Source organism: Haliotis asinina, chromosome 5, assembly GCF_037392515.1.
Source record: "Haliotis asinina isolate JCU_RB_2024 chromosome 5, JCU_Hal_asi_v2, whole genome shotgun sequence".
Lineage (NCBI taxonomy): Eukaryota > Metazoa > Mollusca > Gastropoda > Lepetellida > Haliotidae > Haliotis > Haliotis asinina.
The window spans coordinates 50693243-50713526 of NC_090284.1; the positions used below are offsets into that span (position 1 = coordinate 50693243).

At 40.1% G+C, this 20284-nt stretch overlaps 1 protein-coding gene across 1 annotated transcript in view; it reads left to right on the plus strand.

The window, feature by feature from the left end:
- Positions 1 to 1320: 1320 nt before the first annotated feature.
- LOC137284705 (neuropeptide SIFamide receptor-like) overlaps positions 1321 to 20284 on the plus strand; it is an 84364-nt gene continuing 65400 nt past the window's right edge. The window contains exon 1 of the mRNA XM_067816622.1: positions 1321 to 1618. Within this exon, the coding sequence (XP_067672723.1) occupies positions 1321 to 1618 (298 nt within the window). The remainder of the gene's footprint in view (positions 1619 to 20284) is intronic.

Here is a 20284-nt window from a genome sequence, read left to right on the forward strand (position 1 = left end):
AAGGTAGATCACCATACTATGGCCCCTGGGGACCTCCATTACTTTTGCCACCTGCATGGACCCAAGCTGGATTTACACCATCACTTCAGCCACCGAGATACATGTATTGTTAGATGTCATTCTTTTAACATTATAGCCAGAGGGTTTCTTTCAGAATTATAGGCAGTGGGTTGTCTGTGAACTTTAACTCTTTTTGCCTGGCTCAGAATTGACTGTTCAGAGCATGCTGTTTTGTTCAAGAGTACTTCCATGTGGGGTTCGGCAGCAAACACTTAGATTGTAATAAACTACGTGAACATACATACTCTTTAGACCAGCGCCACCATTTACTTTCATTTGTCCTTGCATATAGTTTTCAACTATTTTACCTTTAACATCCAATCTGTTTAGGATGACAGAGACTGATAGTTCACTGAACTTTGTGTTGACTGACAAGTAAACATTTTCATTCGTCGAATAACATGTTTATTGGGAGACATAAGATTCCATAATATTCTGTCGATATTCACTTTTATGTTAATTAATTAAATGAACGTAAGTTGTTGGGAATATGCTATATGAAATCCACTACGTCTTGACATAAAATTTTCATACACAGGAATTCGTCCGAGGTAGCCTTTTTTCGGTTCATGGGATTGGATGTGCATAGTAATGTTCTGAAATCATTTAAATCCCAATAGAATACGCCCGGACATCGTGGTTACCGGAGATTTAACTATGCATTTATTTAGAAATCCCCATATATCTCAATTACAATAAAGTCCTGATGCCCACAGAGTGCACACATGCATTTATGCAAACACGCCCTGTTCTTTGTCAGAGGTTTCTCGTCAAAAGACTGTGGACGCCAATTTTGTACAGTGTGATACCATTTGAATGAGATTCATACTATCTCTATCATTCTCACAATTCCCTGTCAATTATACTACAACAAAGCCTATTTGAGACAGTTTTGTAATTCTGATGATTTCTTGACCTTTCAAATAGGGGAGTGTTTAATCGGTTTCATTCACCTGTTTCTCACGAACAATCACTGCTTGCCCCACAGATAGAACCACGCCAATGGTGAATCGCGCGGCACATTTATCGAACGCCACTGCTTGCTGATATTCATTATCTTCTTTTGTGTTGCGATGGACTTAAGTATGCCCAGAAGATGTCCACAAGTTTAGTTAAGTTATACGTTGCCCATCAACAGACCTATGTCACGTCCAGGAAAATTAGTAACACAACAGCTCTACCTTCCAGTACAAGCCTTGCGCAGTCTAACAGGCTGGATCGTGTTTAACAGAACCTTTCGGCATAGAGTGGAGCGTCAAAATGTCAGAAAGCAAGTGGGACGAGAATTCTTCGTGGGAATATCCCTTTTATAACCACAGTTTGGAATACGCTTACCTCAATCTTGAAAGATCCCAGGAGTTTAAAAATATTCTATTCTGTCTCTACAGTGCTGTGTTTTGTATTGCAATATTTGGCAATGCTTTAGTAGTAAGTATCGTCTGCCGGCGACGAAGCATGAGATCTGTAACGAACTATTTCCTCGTCAACAAGGCTCTTGCTGACGTACTCGTTGTCGTGTTTTGTGTGCCTGTCAACGTCCTACAGATAGCATTTACAGGTAGGTACACCACAAATACTGTCATGTCACTTTCTGTAATGGTTATGTGGTCAATCAGACTGCAGATCATTACAACACCTGTGACCTGTCGAAATATTGGTACTTCGAATTATTTGTGCCTGTATGCATCTTTTCATCTCTGAAACACTCTTACATACTTATCAGTCTGGTATTTTCATTGATATTGTATATGTTACTTGTATTATAATGGTTCCACCTTTTTATTTATTTATTTTATTGTTTCATGTCTTTATTATTCTTTTTTTTTATTTTTGAGTAAACATGGCTTTGAAGGGAAGGTAATCCTCTTTAGCAGAATTGCGTATACTATACAACAAACGTAAAGGAATTTTATTAAGCCATATCCAATCTTTTCACATGGTACGTTGTTATGAGCCTTAAAGTGTATAGTGTATTTCTGAAATACGAAGAGCAAGTGCAATCTCACCTTGTCCTTACATCAAGTTTTTCCAACCATTATTCAATGTACAAGGTGGTATAAAGTGTACACATTTGTTTTAAGTATAACATCCGGTACCATATATAACATACTATGAGGAAAGAGGGCATACATTGCATACATGCGCAAGTCATCGCCATTAAAACGGTTTCTTTCAAATGTCAGGAATCATGTTGATATTATAAATACAATATCAATCGCCATACAGACTTTGAACGAATAATTGCTACACCCCCATTGCTTCATGTCATTCATTACCGCCATTCGTGCCTAGCGTAACTATTGGTATTCAGATTATGTCTGCAAGTCTTCCTCAGGGTTATGGCAAAAATAACCTCATTTGTTCTCCCCGTGGAAATCATTTCATCATTTGCTAATAATATGTACACCTAGAAATGTCAGAATAGAATGCGTTGAGGTATTAAGATCGTTTCATGGGAACACCCAACACAAGCTAGATAGTCAAGAATGTTAATATTTTATAAGAGCTGTGTCGAAACTTAATTCATGGCAAAAGAAACAAATGAATAAAGAAAGCCAGGAGCGTATGATAGCATGATGAATATATCTCGACCAACATGACAGAATATAACTGTCATATCAAAATGGTGATGAAGAGATAATAAGAAATGCTTGGAAAAGAACTTCACACCAAATATAAAAGTGCAGCCAAAGACATCTACATCAAAGTCACAGATTGCACAGGCGTCTGAGTCTTTAGAAAACGTCATGCAGGTTAGGTCCCATAGTTATCATAATGCATTATTCGAGTCTAACGTCGCACCGACATTGTTTCAGACATCAGAAATAGTATGTTTGAATAACGTAAGGGAGTCCTGAACACCACATTTGTTGCTCATATCTTCCCATAACAATATTATATTTAACTGTATATAAAACAAGGGCCAACAGGAACAAAAGCAACATGATGAGGGGGACCCAATACTTGAGCACCATGTACGTCATCACCGTACTACTGGTTATTGTAAACAATGATGAAAAATAGTGATTAGTGAGGACAGTTACATCAGTTATAATAGGAATCAAATCCTACATTATCATTTTCCAGTAAATCAGTCTCCTAGGTTGTGACTTAAATAATCTCCGTTGCTAAATCCATCAAACCAAACCTTAAAGCAAACCATACGCTATCCACACACATATTCAATATCCACTATACAGACCATCTTACAGGTAGCAAAGCATCAGATGCCGGATCACAAAACGTCATTCTCTTTTAGCTGAAAAGTCCACCCGGTCAAGCTTACCAATAAACCTTCCATCACAAGCGATGCACTCTAAAAGGGATGTCACCATCTGGTTATAGTTGAAATTTGTGATAAAACATGGCTAAACATGACATCATCGCCAATTTACCTCATCATGTCAACTCAAGCAGGTATAACGAAGTGTAGGCTTACTTTCATGTTAACTGATTCTAATCACACTCTCTGAGTCCAAGACATCTCATAGGCTAGCGGAGAGATGATTGTAAAATTCTACAGTTTCGAGGATTATTGGATAATTCGAGGAGACTCTTTTAGTTGTCTGGAGGCATGACAATTAATAGATTTGCTGTTTAATATAGGTCAAAGCTGTAAAGAGCGCTTCGGGCTCAGCAGTGAAGATTTAGCGATTTTCTGGGATGTTTGAGAAAACCGTCTTGGATTGGCGGTGGCGCTGGCAAATGTGCAGTCATACTTAGATTTGCAGATCAATGAATTATAATAGTTATAACATAATTGTCGGAATTTTTTAAACAGTTTGTTGACTTAAAATCGACCTGCACATGCACATTGCAGATGATGTTCGAAATGAAGTTTCACATTCTTCAGATGGTAATCTTGACAAAGAAGAAGCACTTTCGGGCACATCAGATCCGATTAGATTATCTTGCTGTTCATATTCCAGATGAACTAGTTAAAGGGCAAGAGACTTCATGACAGGAAAACGAAGCTATGTCTTTAACATGCACAATAGTTAATCTAGGAAATTGTGTTCATCTCTGTTCAACTATGAAACTAAGCTATACTACCAGTAAGACCACGAACCAATGAGACTCCAGTGTAATTTAATGAACATCTGCCACAAGAGTTTTAGGGAACCTAGCTATATCACCTGTAAGGCTACGGGCCAATGAGACTCCAGTGAAAATGCGAACCGCTTCCGTCCTCCCTTTATGGCAAAGGTGAGACTCTGAGATGTTTCCCATCTTATAAAAATCTAAAGCGAAATTGCCCTGAGGGATGGTATCTGGCTCTTATTATACGGTTCGGAAGAAAAGGCAAAATCAAAGGAAGAGTTCTCCGCGTTCCTAGTGATCAACAATGACAGATTATCTCAAAACTATGTGAAAGAAAGACATGTTTTATGTTAGCGACACACTAGTTGTTTAGTTCTTCATCTCCATGTCCATGAATCCCAAACTGTCCATGAATCCCAAACTGTCCATGAATCCCAAAATATCAAACCGAACACACAACTTCATTTACCAGGTTGAAATTGACCTGTTTCAACATTGTATCTGTCAGGTAATTTATGCCCATACAAGATAGCATGGACGTCAGATCAGATGGTTTGTAATTATGCTTTACAGGGTGGTTTGTGTTGCCCAAGACTGGCTTTGTATATCTGTTTTTGGTGTTCATACAAGTTACTAAAAAACCCACCACCCTTTTGCACATTCAAAAGACAGTAAGCTTCAATTAGCGAAAAACGTTAAATGCATTGTGTGATTGATAGCATCTCGGTCTAATGGTGGGTTGGTGATTTCTGTGTGTGTGTGCTAGGGTAGGGGAGTGGATTCTACGCAAACCAAGCGGTACACCGTTAACACCAGGGTAACTAATGTACATTTTGTGCGGCAGATACTATACACATATTTTGAATATCACACACACAAGGCCACGCTCACGCACATACGCACACACGTACGCCTGTGTTGAATCATTTATCATACGTTGTTTGAAAGGACATTTCAAAGGGAAAAGCGTTGATCTAATTATTGATATCGCCCACGATATTGTGTGAAAAATTCAGACAGCGTTGAGTTTAATCCTTAAGATGCGTAAACAACGTTTGCCCACCAGCCAATGTTACGACGTATATATGTTTCCAGTTTCCTTAATACAGTTTCGACATCAAATGAATGTCTATTAGACAGTGATCATAAGACGGTATGTGATCTGAGTATGAGTTTGCCCACTGCAAGCAAATGAAGAGAGGTGTCATGTTCGTCGATTTTCACATTTGCATTTAATGTCATTTGATATAATGCCTCTTGCTGTTAGTAAGCAGCTACTTTGCAGTAGCTCCAGATACGGTAGCAGTGCGTTCATGACATGTGCTTAGAGGCCATCTCACCTATCGTGACAAGATACCTGCAGTGTAAATGTTTACCTGCTGTGGCGTATTACCTCAGTGCTATACTCAAACATTAAAACAAACGGTTTCTGTCAGTTTACCATTACGAAACACCTTGAGTTAGACCTCTACTGCTGAGCGCATGGCGCAAGCATGTATTACGGTCAAAATTCTAACATCAGTCTATTTGCAAAATGGCAAGTTCATTCAGTAATGTTAGAAAAGGGTGGAAAATATCAAAGATATATTGGGGAGACAGCTTTTATATTAGTATCTTTACTGACAGTGTGCATTTCCCTTTGGTGTGCTTTCATTCTTTCACAATAAATACACCAAACCGGTTTATTTAAACCCAGTTTCTGATCGTCTGCATCTTACCAACAGTAAAAAGCGATAGCGAGGAATATTTCAAGCAATCTGACACATGACAGCGAATCAATCATCTTTTTATATATTGACTGGAAACAGAGGTATTTAGCAAAACGTTAGACTGCGACTCAGACATACGTACACGGTATTACTGTTATACTTCGCAATATATTGTATTGAAGTGACGTGTAAGGACATCAATAAGATGTGGGTGAAAAGAGGTTAAATGCCACGTTCAATATCACCGCTCTTAATATAGCAACAAGCACGCACTTCTGCTTAAACATGACTTGCCTGGAATAGATGGTGGTATTATATGCACTAGTCCTCTGAGATACCGTGCCACAGAAATACTGAAACGAAGAGACAGTACAATAATGCCCTGATTTCCTACAGCCAGATTGGGTAACAAGCTGAAGGTGGGCCACTTTTAATCATTTGCTATAATCCTGATGCGTACGGATCAAACCAACGGGCGCGGTTGGGTAGCCTAGCGGTTAATGCGCTTACTCGTCACGTCGAGGCCCGGATTCGATTTCCCACGTGGGTACAATATGTGAAGCCAGTTTGGTATCTCCCGCCGTGATATTGCTGAATGCGGCGTAAACATTCACATCACTACATCAAACCAACGGCCTTCCAGCCTCCAGGCAGACGTCGTATCCACTGGCTCGCGGAGATGGATAAGATGGAAAAGCTAACCGTTAGACTTCAGCACAAATTCGTTTGCAAAAACATGGAACGCATCATAAATAACTGATTAGTTTGGTACTTGGAAACCAACAATCTACTTGCTAATATGCATAGTGGTTTTCATTAAAAAGTTCCACCGATCATTATTTTGCATAGATTAACGTGTAAACAAATACCATAATAGACTATCAACATGCAGTGTCTATGTTATTATATCATGGAAACGCTTATGACACAACTTGGCAGCAATTGACCTTTCGAAGCCACTTGAATATTTGACGAACAAATGCCTGAAGGTCCTTGATTTTCTAAAAATTATCTCTAATAGGAAAAGGGGAGGGGATCAGAAAACCCTCCTCCAACTGCACAGAGCACTTATACGCTCTAAACTGGATTATGGCTCCATTACCTATAGTGGAGCCTGCACAAGTCATTTGAAATTATTAGATAGCATTCACCATCAACGTCTCAGGTTTTACCTTGGAGCTTTCAGAACATCTCCCATCAATAGCGTGTACGTAGAAGCTGATGAACCATCACCACAACAACGTAGAATGCAAATCTGTTCAATATCTCTAAAACGTTTATTCCAATGTAGCTAACCCTGCATGTGACAATACCTGTATAATAAAAGGTCATGTCTTATTACACCAGTTAGGATACGAATAAAACCTGCTTTATCTCATGCCAATATCAATCTCCAAATTACAGTTTAAACTCGGTTTTTGTCCTCTCCACCGTGGAAGCTGGTTCTCCCAGGGGTTGCCATGACATAACCTAAACTAAGAAGTCCCTAGTATAGTGATCTGCCTTCAGTTGTTGGTGATCTATATCCACGTGTTATATTGTATTGTCCTCTTTAATATTGCACTGATTTAGTTTCACATGCTAGTTTTATGTTCATATCTGGGATAATCTGGTCCTTACGTTCTCGATTTACTGATTTTAATATCGATGTATATTAAATTGTTCTCGTCACGATATGGCTGCAATATTGCCGATGTGATGCTAAATATTAACTCAATCAATCACTCACTGACTCACTAAACTTAAAAAGACAAAAGCTAACCTCGTAATCTACCAACAAGAGTACTAACCAATTACGAGACACATATACCACTTACATATTTACAGATGGGTCCATGGTTAATGGCGCGTTTGTTTGTGCCATTGTCGATGAATCCAGAAGCATATTATCAAGATTACCTAACGACAAATTTTACAGCTGAATCAAAAGTTACGTGACAACTTCAAGGCATAGTAATATTCAGCATAAACAGTTCATGATATTTTCTGGTTCTCTTTCCTACCTTCAAGCTATTAAAAATTAATCTCCCTGGATCCACTTTTGCGCTGAAAAAACTCAATACTGACCCCAATACGACATCGTCTTCTGTTGGTTGCCGAGTCGTTGGTTGCCGAGTCATTGGTAACACTGGTAACTAAATGGCTGATGCCGATGCTAAAACTTCTTAAAATCGAGGACACCACTTCTTATACCTCACATGGATTGCACGTCATAGAACAACAGATGACGTCACTATTGAGAGTGACGACATTCGACCTTGACCTTTGCCCATACTGCCAGCCGCCATTGTTTTCAGTGATGAACAACGTTAGACTTCAAGTCGATACTTTCATTGTTGTATGTTGTCATTTATGGTGCAGTTGTTATGGTTGGCACAGGCAGGAAAGTGCATAATGGCACAGGTATATGTGACGAATGTGAGCCAGATATATGGTAAAAAATGAACCCTTGTTCAAACGAGCCGTAGGTGATTGAACTTCAACAACTGAGCCACTTATGACGTCACCTAACAGCGGGATTGATAATGGCCCGTCGTCAAGTATTTTGGCATTATCAAGTTACAGTGGCCTCACAACGTGCGGGCGTTTTAATGATAATTCTTTCCATTTTAGCTATACGCGATGATATCGTTTTGGCTACAGTACCTGGACGGATTGATATTTAGCACACAAAAATACACACTTTAGTGTTAAAAGCGTTAAGGATCTTTTTCTTAATAATGTTGGTTATCGTATTATTATCGGATTTTAATAAGGAATAGAACTGACAGACGTTTGATTCATATGTTTTGTAGATAACTGCCTTTTAGGATTGTGGTTTAAAAGAGAAACTGAGATTGTGACTGGCTGTATCTTACAACGGGGGTTAAAGTATTGTAAAGTTATTGTCTTCCTTAGAGAATACCAGGGGTCCCAACACATTCGATCTACCATATTTTTTTTAATCCAAGTATGTTTGTCATTTTAATGTCTGGCTAAATCTAAGCACAATCGCAAGTGGGTGAAGTGGGGATGTCAAGAGTCCATGCAGGTCGCAAGAGTATTATAAGTCGCCATTGTCGCTGGTATGGTGATTTACCTTCAGTTATTGGCGATTATCTGCAGTCTGTTTTCATGTTACATTTTGTCGAAACTGTGCTACTAGTATTAACTTTATCTGCTAATTTTACTGTACTTAGATGGCAGGTTTTACAATATACTTTCTTCATCAACGTCAAATGTGTTCCCGTAATATGACTGAAACATTTTACGCCATATTCAGCAATATTCCATCTATATGGCGGCGGTCTATAACTAATCCAGGCTGGACCAGACAATCCAATGATCAACAGCATGCGAGTCAGCGAGCCTGACCATACGATTCCTAATGTCATAGCCACTACTATAATGAATACATAACAAAATATGCCCTCGATTGATCATGAGTAAGTGAGTTACTATTTAACGTCACGTCGGCAATATTGCAGCCATATCGTGACGAGAACGATTAATTATAAAAATACAAATGAATTAATAGCACATACATTGTAAACACCTGTCAACGAAGGACAGTAAAACTAACTAGAATATCACAGAGTAGAATGTAAAACTAGTGATTAGACCTACAAGATGCATCTATAGAGGACAATGCAAAATAAAAATGAGGTATAGGTTTGCCAACAACTGAAGGTATATCAGTACATTTGCTCCCTGCATGGACCCTAGCTGGATTTACATCATCCCTTCAGCCGTTAGCAATTTGGACAAAACTAGCCATACAGTAAAAGAACACTTATTTTACGATTGAAAACCTGGAAAACTTAAATTTACTTCAAATGTTTTGGGACTTACGTACCCTCTCTGGAGGACAATTTTGATTGATCATGCTGACAAGATGGTTAGCAATAGTGTTGATACAAGGTGCTCACGTAACAATTAGCTCATACTGCCCCTCCTGTGGCTTGGTATGTCCTAACAAGACCCTTAAACAATTTTACACATAATTTTACATAACACATTGTATATTTAAAAGCTTCTTTATTTCTTGAATGCGACGTTTCGATGTGAAGTTGTTCGACAACAGTACAAGAATCTGTATCAAACCGTCGGATTCAGGAAATACAGAAGTGCTAATCCATAAAGGTTGTTCTACATTGTACGTCTAACTCGTGAAACGTCACTCAAACAAATTATGTTCCGTTTGTCATTTTCAGTTGACGCCATAGGCAATATCTATTTCAGCAATATTCTACAAATGGAAACCCTTTGTGATGAGCGAAGTCTTGAACCACTGTTTTGGCATTAATCGACATTCAAACGATCAGTTTTATCTAGAAGTCGATGTTATCAGATTAGTATGGCCTGATCATTAATCCACGATTTAGTATGAACTAGGCATACATTTTCTGAGAAGCTGATACAGGCAGGCACAAAATGTGAGACAGACACAAGAATTCTAAGATATTATAAGTTATAAGTTATATTCAAACGCATTAACCGTTGTGTTCAGTAACGTGATGTAAGTTATTCTCATCTTCACGATAGTCCGGGTTTATAAGCACCAAACTCGTAGCCTTGGATACCAGATCTGAAGTCTTCATCACATCTGGATTTCCTCCACAATGACCCAAAACGCCGTGATGATGCTTGAGACTTTTCAAAGCTTTGTTAAAGTCACTTACTGAGGGTTGCTTAATGCCTCGACGTGCTCTGATTTTGTCCATATTTTTTTATATATTCAGGCCTCACCAGTGCGACAATCCTACATTCTTCCACAGATCTTGATCCTTCAACATGTCATGCATAAGCCTCCTTTGGTAGTGTTACAGCAACATATCACGACAGACGAACATACTTTTCAGAAACGGACCTTGGCACACCGTATGACAAACTGGCGTTTTCAAGCACTCTTCGACCAGGAGACTCCTCTCTGGCCATGGGAGAGACAACAGCTGTCGACAGAGATGTAATCGAAGAGCTTTTCGATTGGTTAAATTGCAATGCTCCTTACAAGGGAATGACATATGACTGAAACAACTGTGCAAACACCAGTAAGAATGTTGACAGTGTATGGCATCTGCACCATGTAAGGACAGACAGTGCTTGTTTTTCTCATACTGAGATTATTTGTTTGAGAGCTTGTAAACATTTTATGACGCTTCAGACAGGATAGATACGAACTTTGTACATATTGCTAGATATTGGAAGTCCAGAATAGCAGCTTGCCAATAACTTCGTTTCATTTTTGAATACCATTAATCTTGACACCAATGGTTGTGTATCAACATATTTTCATTCGTATATAATTTTAAGCCCTCTTGTCTTCTACCCCCTATATTATCTTAAAGATGGTAAGACCGGCCTATCATCAATCAAGTTACATGTCCCTTATGGGGAGGTGGGGTAGTCCAGTGGTTAAAGAGTTCGCTCCTCACGCCGAAAACCCGGGTTCGACTCCCCATTGGGTACAAAGTATGAAGCCCATTTCTGGTGTCCCCTGCTTTGATATTGCTGGAATATGTCTAAAAGCGGCCTAAAACTACACTCACCCATTCACGTGTCTCTCGTTTCCCCAAATTATACATTCATTGACATTCATTCATTTACACAAGCAGGAAAACAGCCGTTCCCCTTCCGTCTCAGTATGCCACCTTAATGTTTGGTACATATGTTTACCATCCTCTGATAAAGACAAACTGGAATGTGGCACTGAAAAGATCTATGATTTAAGCCCACAAAAGCAGTATAACAAACGAAGACTACATACAACCCAGTGTTAGCAGTTGTCTACAATAAGGTGGAGCGAACGGAAGAGGACAAGTCACGAGTAGATGTCAAATATCAAACGAATATTAATTTCTGAACATCGTGATCAACCTTTCATCATGACAAACGCTGTTACATCACCCTGTTAACGCCCAGTGTTTTCAGTACTGTTGTCTGTAGAACCTCATGAATTATTTAAACAATAAGATAACTGCGTTTGTGCATGAAAATTCTGAATTTCTTGTGTCACGTTTCATGAACGGTAGACGAGACGCACTCGAGAGTTATGTCTTTTTGCGATGTGTTACAGATATTTCTCCTATCCTATCCACAGAATGGTTAAGGTTATAGGAATCGGGACACAGACAGTTGTAATGTTACACTACGTCATTGTAAGGCGTAAGTCAGCAGCGAAAACGACGACGTCGTGCCGTTGTATGTTTCCTCTGACAAGAGAACCGACTAAGCAATACCATCGCGGACCTCCTCAGCACAGATCCACAACACCTCTTACTGATCTCTTCTACATGGATGACATCGAGCTCCTTGCCAAAAGAGATACCAATTTGAAAGAACAGGTTCTCCTTGTCCAGTCCTTTTCTGATGATATTGCCATGACATTTGGACTCGACAAATGTAATACTCTTCATTTGAAACGTGGCAAGGTAACTTATGAGTATTGCGCATCTTGTGGGAGATCAGGCCTACGCCTATCTTTGAATGCAAGTTCGAGACAAGCTCCAGAATGTCCAGATTCAAGATAAACTTCATTGAATTTTCTGTCTCTTGTGACAACAATGTGACTGGCAAGATTCAGGAAAAGCACGATACATATGCGGATCTCGCATTTGAAATGTCTCGCTTGCATCCCAAGTACAATGTAGTCAGGCTCCCCATTGTTCTCGGTATCCTTGGTTTGGTACCTCCTGATCTCTTGGCGCAGATCAGGAGAGTGCCCGGGTTCTCCACAGGGAGCTCAGCTCGTCTGACAATCTGGGTAATGCAGAAGGCCGCAGTGATGGGGAGCCTTCATATTCTCCGGAACGTTCTTGGTGGGTTCGACTAGGCAGTGTTTCCAGGGAGAAGTCCCATTCGCTGTGTGGGCTGCGTGTAGAGCGGGCGAGGGCCCTGACCCCAAGGTCCATCCATGGTACGACCCTGAACATGTACATGGTGTCCTGGAAAATGATGCTTTTAAACTTCTCTGGAATAGGCCAAAATACAGCCGGAGACGAATTCCAGCCAACAAACCTGACCTTGTCCTTTTTGATAAAACCAATGAAATTATTTACATCATTGAATTTTCTGTCCCTTTCGACAGCAATGTGATTTGCCAGATTCAGGAAAAGCATGATAAATATGCGGACCTCGCCTTTGAAATGTTTCGCTTGCATCCCAAGTACACTGTCTTCAGGCTCCCCTTTGATCCCGATGCCCTTGGTTTGGTGCCGGGGCCTGATCTGCGCTAAGTGATCAGGAGGTATATACATTATGCAGGAAAAAGGATAGGCAATTCTCTGGCATGTGTCGGCTTACGCTGCAATTCTTTCATGTTTAACTGAACTCTACGTCCACCAACGGATTAGATTCCAGATTGGCTGAAAAGACATCTGGTCGGGCGACTTTTGCATTCACTCACTCAGCAATGACGGTAATTTCATATTGGAGAGTACATTTGATTCGCTGCCAATCAGAAAAGAAATTATTCATCTTTTTCGACGAAATTAAAACTGAAACAAAACTAAACCGGCCTTTCCGTTGTACATGCTTTTCTTAAGGACCAATATCTACTGCTACTCATTCCATCTCCTATTTCAGAGTTATATAAGTAGATAATACGAACGTGTAATAGTGCTAATGGCTTGTGACACTGTAAATGACTAATTCACAACTGCCAGTACGCAGTTGCCACAAGCTGCATTGGCAGTCTCTTCCATATGCAATAGGCTGTTCTGTTTGGGCGTTGGAATCAAACGTGGTGCTCGTGAGTTTCAGCACTCATGTTTTTCACTGTTTTGACAATGTTTCATTTCACTCAGACTCACCGAATACTGAAGCAGTTGCTTCACTGCATACATAAAAAAGGAATCCAAGTGAAAAGGATGAATCATCTCTGAACTTGACGAAATCTAGACTTGCTTCAATTAAGGCTTTGGTCCCTTGATAAGATACGCTATGGAAAATAATGCGGTTCAAGGGCATATCATGCCCTCGGCGTGTGTAATAGAGGTAAGGTCTGGGTTCATTGCTGCCCTTGTCATTCTCTTGTGTTGCTAGATGTGAACGTGGACGATTCGTCCGCGTTGGCGTCCTGAATGAAAGTCTGTGCCCTGCCCGAGACCATTCCGTTCTCAATATGGAATGTGGTTTGCTCAGGCATAGTGATTCCACCCCACAACCACCAATCTACAGACAAATCTGTCTTCAGGGATTAAGTTGTCTGTGACTTGACATTCATCTCGACATTGCCAAACACGGTCGGTATGTCCGTAAGAGGCAAATTAAATCGAGATACGTGAACAAGGACGATTGCCCTGCTTCTCTACACCACTGGCGCCTGTTGTTATTGTGATGTTCAAAATGAGCGGCACCACACGTTTGCGCTGCATGTTGATTCGTACGGCAGTAGCTCGATTTCCTAAAGTCTCAATCGATTCTACTCTTTTTGTTGACCGGGGTGGCTTACACGGTGTCGATCGTCAACATGTTGGATGTGCTGATACCTGTTCATCTGCAAGGCTACAAAACGTACAACGTATTGTCCACTACCGCCTAAGTAATAGTCAGTAGAGGCACCTTGCTTTACAGAAGCCGTGCGCATTGTTCGAATGCAAACTAATCTTGAAGAATATGGGTAACTGTATGATACAAAGAATAAATACGTTTGAGTGACGTTATATTCCTGAGATTAATCAAATCAGGAATGGCACATATGAGCGTTTCGCTAATTCGTGCAGTACCTATACTACAGGATGTGGGTGTTTAAGTTATAGAGATAAATGCTCTTTCATTTTAACAACACTTAGATTTTGATCTCATACTTGGAATAAGCATTAACATTTCATAATCAACAGTTTTTATAAAAGCATATCAACTGGTAAGTCAATCGCACGTAAAATCCATATCTTACCTCAAACCACTGTGGATTTCGGTGTACTTTGTCCCATTGATGCCGACGATGAATTATCGTCTGTCCACGTCAGTTTATTATCCTTTGAGATAAACAACACAAACGAGACCCTAGTGAAGGGTATGTCTACATGCCTGCTTCAAAACTGACAGGATGGTCTAATTAGAGATCTGTTGCGTATCATACAACATCGATCATAGGGCATGGTGACTTGTATAAACATGGTGTATAATATGGTAACGGGCCGTCTAAAGCAGCAGGCATGGCTGATATTCACGCGTGTACTTCTATCATTTTAAGTATATGCATATATGCGAGGCGGATACATTAAAGATTTCTCCTGACCCACTAGCAGTGGACTCAGTGGAACGAAACTTGGCACAATTATTAGTCCTTCTCTACATAGCAGCCACCAAGCGTTACACATTTCTCCCATCGTTTTATCCAACTATCATCATTGGCGAACTGGCAAACCGCTATACTGCGATCTCCCAAAATGGCAGTCTCCACTTGACGGACAGTGTCTTCATCAACGGCTGAAGGTCGACCCGGAATGGGAGAAGTTTATACAGATATACACACATTTAAACTGGCGATGCCAGAGTTTTGCTACGTCATACGATGGGGCATCCTCCCATAAGCTGCATTCAGGTTTGTTTTGTTGTTGGTTTTTTTTTTTGTTTCATGCACAACAAACTTGATCACTGTTCTGTACTCAGATGGCTTACTTAAATAGATCGCTTTTCAAAGAAATAGCTTTCATAGTTAAATGCTGAAAATTATCACGTGACCCACAGACATATGTCACATATGCCATTACTCACACAAAGTTTCAGCCACATGTGAAACCCAGAAGTGGGTCAGGGGAAATCTTTAATGAACGCCCCTCGTATACTAGTATCTCAATATGCGTCTGTGCGTTCCTCCGTGCGTTCGAGTATGTGTTTGTGTCTCTGTGTCCCTGGATAGATTGCAGACGGCACAGTTATGGATAGAACTCTCAAATAGAATCCGGCATTTGTGTTTACATGAAGTAGCATTGATCATTACATGAGGCGACGCCGTATGTAAGGATGTAGAAGATCACGTTAATCACGTTGCGGACGGTGTTTCCTTGTTGGTCTGTCTCCACTGGGGTAGAGAGCTTATTTTATTACAATTTTGGAATGTAGAGAGGAACCGTTCTGATATGCTTAGCAATAAAACGATCGTTTTGTCTAGGCGATCGAGACTATTTTACAGTGATTCCTATAATAAATCTCAGAGGAAGGCTATGACTGACGCTTCTTGTCAAACTGAACCAAAGACCAGGTATATTTTCCCATAAAAGCAGCTTCTATTTGGTATGGGAACTATTCAAAAAGAGCCAAGTGTTCAATGGTCTGTCTTCGCCGTATTTGTAAAGTAATCATGTTTAAAACCCAGTCTGTACATGTAGAAATAGAGGTTAAAGCGAATATCGGCAAACATGCATTGATCGGTCGTAACACCATCCCAGTATAATACATGTTGTAATCATGTAATCAATCATACCATTTCGGGCTCATTCATCAAATATCTCTGTGGACAATCCACATTTCATCTAATTTATTTTATGAGATTGTTTGGCACTTCGTGCAGAATTATTGTCAAGCGAATAATCAAAATATGTAAAACATTTATCAGAGATAAGATTTAATAAGAAATAGCACGGTTAATGTGATGCGTTTTTAATGTGATGTTCGTATGAAACAGAGAGGTTTAAAAGCAGAAAATAATCGCTTTAGAGAGCGGTTTATTTATTGAAATCAAATGTGGAATCCTTTAAAATCCTAAATCTAAGAACGAGACTGAGTCGAAAAAGGTCCTTTAATATGGGATCATATCTTATTAAAGGTTTAAGTGCTGTTCATATTGACATCTTGACATGTATCTTTCAATCAGCTGATTAACGTCATACTGCATACAAGTACAGTTTCTGTGATTGGCTCGATGGTTCTGTAATTATTCTTTGACCTCTGAGACACTATCCGAAAATAAATAAATGTTGTCTGCAGAGAAGGAAGACCCTAGATACAACAAGACGTCATGTCACGTCGCCTACGCTCAGCCTGGGGAATATATGCATACAGCGTCCACTATGGTTTAATCTGCTTCAGTTGAAACGTGGTTTTCCTTTGGGCATCATATGAAAAAGAGCGATTATATGGTTTTAGAAACATGTGCAAGTGAATCGCGAAGCAAAGTCCAAAGCTAAAACGGCAGCACTATCTGTCAAAAAATGTTAGAGCATTAAACATGAATGAAGAAGGACATTAAATGTGGTTATGCATTAAAACTGAGATGGGTTTAATACCACTTTTTACTTTTTTGTGTCACTTCGCTTTAGCTAAGTATAGAAGAGAAGGTTAACGCGATGGATGTCTCTTGGATGAAACCCATAAACACCTATGCGGTGTTGAGCAATCAAATATCATGATAAGGTCAAAACTTGTACTCCAATCCAAGGCCAAACTGGAAACAACTCTGAAAGGCGCTGGGTGGACCAAACATGCGATTACAAATATTCTTCAATTCTGCACACACACGATGACTTCTTTTAAGTGTGACACACGTGTTGCCATAAATTCGCTGATGTTTTGTGAAGACAAAGAGTAAATTATATGTGAGTGAGGGAGTTAGAATTTAACGTCACTTCGGAAATATTAATATTTCAACCACAAAGTGACGAACAATGTTGTACACACAAGCGCAATACAAGTAGTTAACTAACCACTAATCAAGGGACTGTACAATAACTAAAGCATCATCCGCAAAAGATAAAACTAGCTGGCATGTAGGAAGAAAACGATTTGGACAATACAGTGTAAAATGGGCTACGGATCGCCAAAGACTGAAGGTAGATTACCATACTAGGAACCATCGGCACTTACATTGCCTCTGCTACCCGCATGGGTCCTAGCTAGGCCACCTCCAGCTCCTCATGGAGGCCTTCATCTACCCAGGTCGTTGTCACATAGTTCATGAACTTCGTTCTTGTCTCATCCAGTGGACCTTACGCAATAGCGTCTAACCAAACACTGTCGATTTGAGTTGTTAGGGTGCAAGTGGGACGGTCTTTGCTCTATGGGCCAGTTGTCTGAAGTCGGTGTCCTCTTTGTATCGTGATGCAAGTCTGCGGTTCGGTATCTTCCATCATAGGGCATGGGTGTAGTGAAAGTAGCAGCCACGGATTTCTATCTGATCAACGACAGTAAGGACAGGTCTCTCAAAGTCTGTCTTCGGCGGCTGGAGAATCAGGTGACGTCACTATGTCTTTTGTGGCTTAGGCTGCCTGGGATACTTGTTGGGGAGTAGCATGTATACAAGAGGTACTTCGGCATGGATGGTATAAGTCGGCAGGAACAGATGGTCCACGTTCCTTCTTTCTAGCTCTAATTGCAGATCTAGACTTGGGAAGGCCTGGAATTTTCTTCTGACGCTGTTTGTACATGGGTGACCGCATAGCATCAAATGTTGGGATAAACTGGAGGTAATCCTCTTGGATAACGCCAACATTCTTTTTCACAGTTGAAAGTTCGTCATCGTCGACCTGGGGTATGGGTGTGGTCTCAGTTGCAGCACGGTCGAGCCACCTGGCCTTAAATGCATCCACATCATAGAGATGGAAAATCGAAGGGTTGTCATGGTCTGGTTCAGTCTTCCTTAGTCGACCCGGTACAGTCTGCATTGTACCCGTGTAGCGCGATTCAGTACAGCGCCAGTGCATTGTCACTTCTCTCTTTCTGCTGACGTTGTCCTTGTATCCGCTGTGGTAAGCATGCCACATAGGGAAGGAATGAAAGTACATTCGCCATTGCAATGATGCTGTGGGTAAAAATAACCCACGTGCTTATTTATTTCCACATATCCTGCTCACAATCCACCTCAAACTCACAGGCTTGTTAGATGTACGAGTTAATGGAGGACGATGAGAAGGACATCCCCACTTGGGAACTTAACCTGCTCCAGGGAGACGCTACGTTTCCGTGGTTACAGCTATAAGGCGTTCTGAGTTCTCAGCTAATTAGCTGATGTTTGAGAAGATTCGGCAGCAAAATTAGGTGATATGGGTATAGTCCGATGGAAAAATCGACAGAGCAAGCAGAACATGCTTGAACGTGATTCTCTCACGACAGGTGATATATAGATATCTAGGTGATTTTATGGTCTGAATATTTATACAAATGTGAGGAAAGAGTAACTACATAGCATCCATGAAAATGTATGTCAAGGTGGATGTTTTTGACTTTTCAATCGTTTCAACAAGTAGTTCATAGCTTTGGTGTATTTTTAACACTGTCTAGAAGCAATAGAGCTCTTTTTCGAAGAAGATTTCAAAGCGCTGCATGCGACTCTTGTTCGGGAGATGTTTGATCAGACATCCTACATAAAAGCCTTCAAAGTGTTTTATGGTCAACCCATGAAGGATACTTTCAAATTTGAAGTGTCAGATACAAAAATGTAATTCCATCGTACAGCTTGAACCATATGTTTCAGTATTTGTACAGGCAAACACTTGATTTTCCCTTGTCTTTGTGACGGAAAACACCGAGATTATGCTGGGTTTTTTTTCATTTATAGCGAATCATAAGTCATGTTAAAGATATTGTCGGAATCGGACAACAGACTTTGCTTCCGCTACATATTTTTAACAGATAAGGATGACTTTTGCTCTAAAATTCAGAAATGATATGTAAACAGAGTAGTCATATTGTGCTAATGACAAATACAATTATGATGTATGAATGATGAATAATGGCATATGGTGAAAGATGAAATATCTGTATCCAAGGTAGTTCGTAGTTACATCATTTCCAGCAATGATACATCAGTGTTTATTACACACACACACACACACACACACACACACACACACACACACACACACACACACACACACACATACAGGAGAGGTTGTATTTCTGTGAGAGTTGTTGGACTACATTCGTAACTGACCAATGTCTGTGGATGTCGTTACAGTACCGAAAGCCTACAATATGTGACGTATCATAATAACTCTTTTCCATAACACGCTAACCAGACGTGGTTTAAGGTCACACTGGTCACACTGACCCTTTTCATCGACGTGTTTGAGTATCGACATAATTGTTATGATTTACATTTATTCGCAGCTGCGAGTATGCTAATAGAGCACTCGAGATACATGGTCAGATGACTAACTCATCCGACCCTTCGCTTCAAGTAGATCCCTTGCCCATTTGTCTTTTTTACGTTGTAGGCACCTAATACTACATTCAATTATGTATTTTGAACTTTGGATTAACTGTGATCGAAGTACATAAAATTAGAGGGATTTTTCATTAATTTTTAATCAATGATATATTCATGTGTAAACATACTTGGAACAGCGTGTGTCCTCGGCATTGACCGTGCTTAAAATTATTTTGAATACTAATACACTCATTGTCACTAAAGGAAATGTTCAGAACCTTTGCTCTTCGCAAATGTCTGTGCACAGTCGAAACGTTCATGGAGCAAAATCAACGACTGATTGATTTACTCTGCGAAGTTCAGTATGGTTACAAACCTAATAAGGCCTTTGAATTTGACGGTAACA